The sequence below is a fragment of the Egretta garzetta genome, unplaced genomic scaffold (genome assembly GCF_000687185.1).
Source record: "Egretta garzetta isolate BGI_Z169 unplaced genomic scaffold, ASM68718v1 C8335826, whole genome shotgun sequence".
In the NCBI taxonomy this organism is placed as follows: domain Eukaryota; kingdom Metazoa; phylum Chordata; class Aves; order Pelecaniformes; family Ardeidae; genus Egretta; species Egretta garzetta.
Genome location: NW_009267763.1, coordinates 1 through 643, shown reverse-complemented (window position 1 = coordinate 643; position 643 = coordinate 1). Strand labels below are relative to the sequence as shown.

General features: G+C 62.8%; 1 protein-coding gene across 1 annotated transcript; it reads right to left on the bottom strand.

Annotated features, from left to right (window-relative positions):
* Positions 1-50: 50 nt before the first annotated feature.
* LOC118453180 (DNA polymerase subunit gamma-1-like) lies at positions 51-592 on the bottom strand. The gene is made up of 2 exons (XM_035902761.1): positions 542-592; positions 51-444 (listed from the first exon to the last, which is right to left on the bottom strand). Exons 1-2 carry the CDS (start codon positions 586-588, stop codon positions 210-212), a joined length of 282 nt encoding a protein of 93 aa, XP_035758654.1. The 5' UTR covers positions 589-592; the 3' UTR covers positions 51-209.
* Positions 593-643: the final 51 nt, after the last annotated feature.

Sequence of the window (643 nt, the reverse complement as noted above, 5' to 3'; positions counted from 1 at the left end):
CACAGGCGGGGCATCGCTCACTTGGTTACTCCCCACAGGCTCTTCCAGTATGGAAGAAGGGGAGCTTGGGGAAGGAGAGAAACCAGTGCTTCAGCATTTTCTTCTCCTTTCACCAATTTTGAAGCTCGGTAGCCTCTGCTGACTCCTTCCCCTCTCCCAAAGTCAAAGCACATCAGCAAGGGGACAGCCCTAGCACCACCCCTGCCGCCTCAAACCCCAGCAACGCAGCCCCAGCTCCTATTTCCAACCCAGGCCACTCCCACCAATCCAAAACACACAGAGGGTGCCCCAAAACACCCCCTGCAAGGACCCCAGCGCGGCCATACCCGGGCATTGCTGGCCGTCAGCCACGTGGGCTCCACCGCCCGGCGGGTGATGGTGCCCGCGGTCACCACCTGCGGCAGGATGGCTCCGTAATCATCCTCCTCGTTATAGTCGGGGTGCCTGGGACAGAGGGGAGGGTGAGCTCCATCCTGCAGGAGCCCTCCCGGAGCGGAGTAGAAGGGATCACGGTCCCGGCTGGGGCCGTTCCTCCCCGTACCTGGTCACCACGCGAGGCAGGTCCCCTTTCTTCAGCCACACCACCATCTGGGAACTGGGGGGACACAAGGCAGGCGAGATGCTGAGCCCCCCGCGTCCGCAC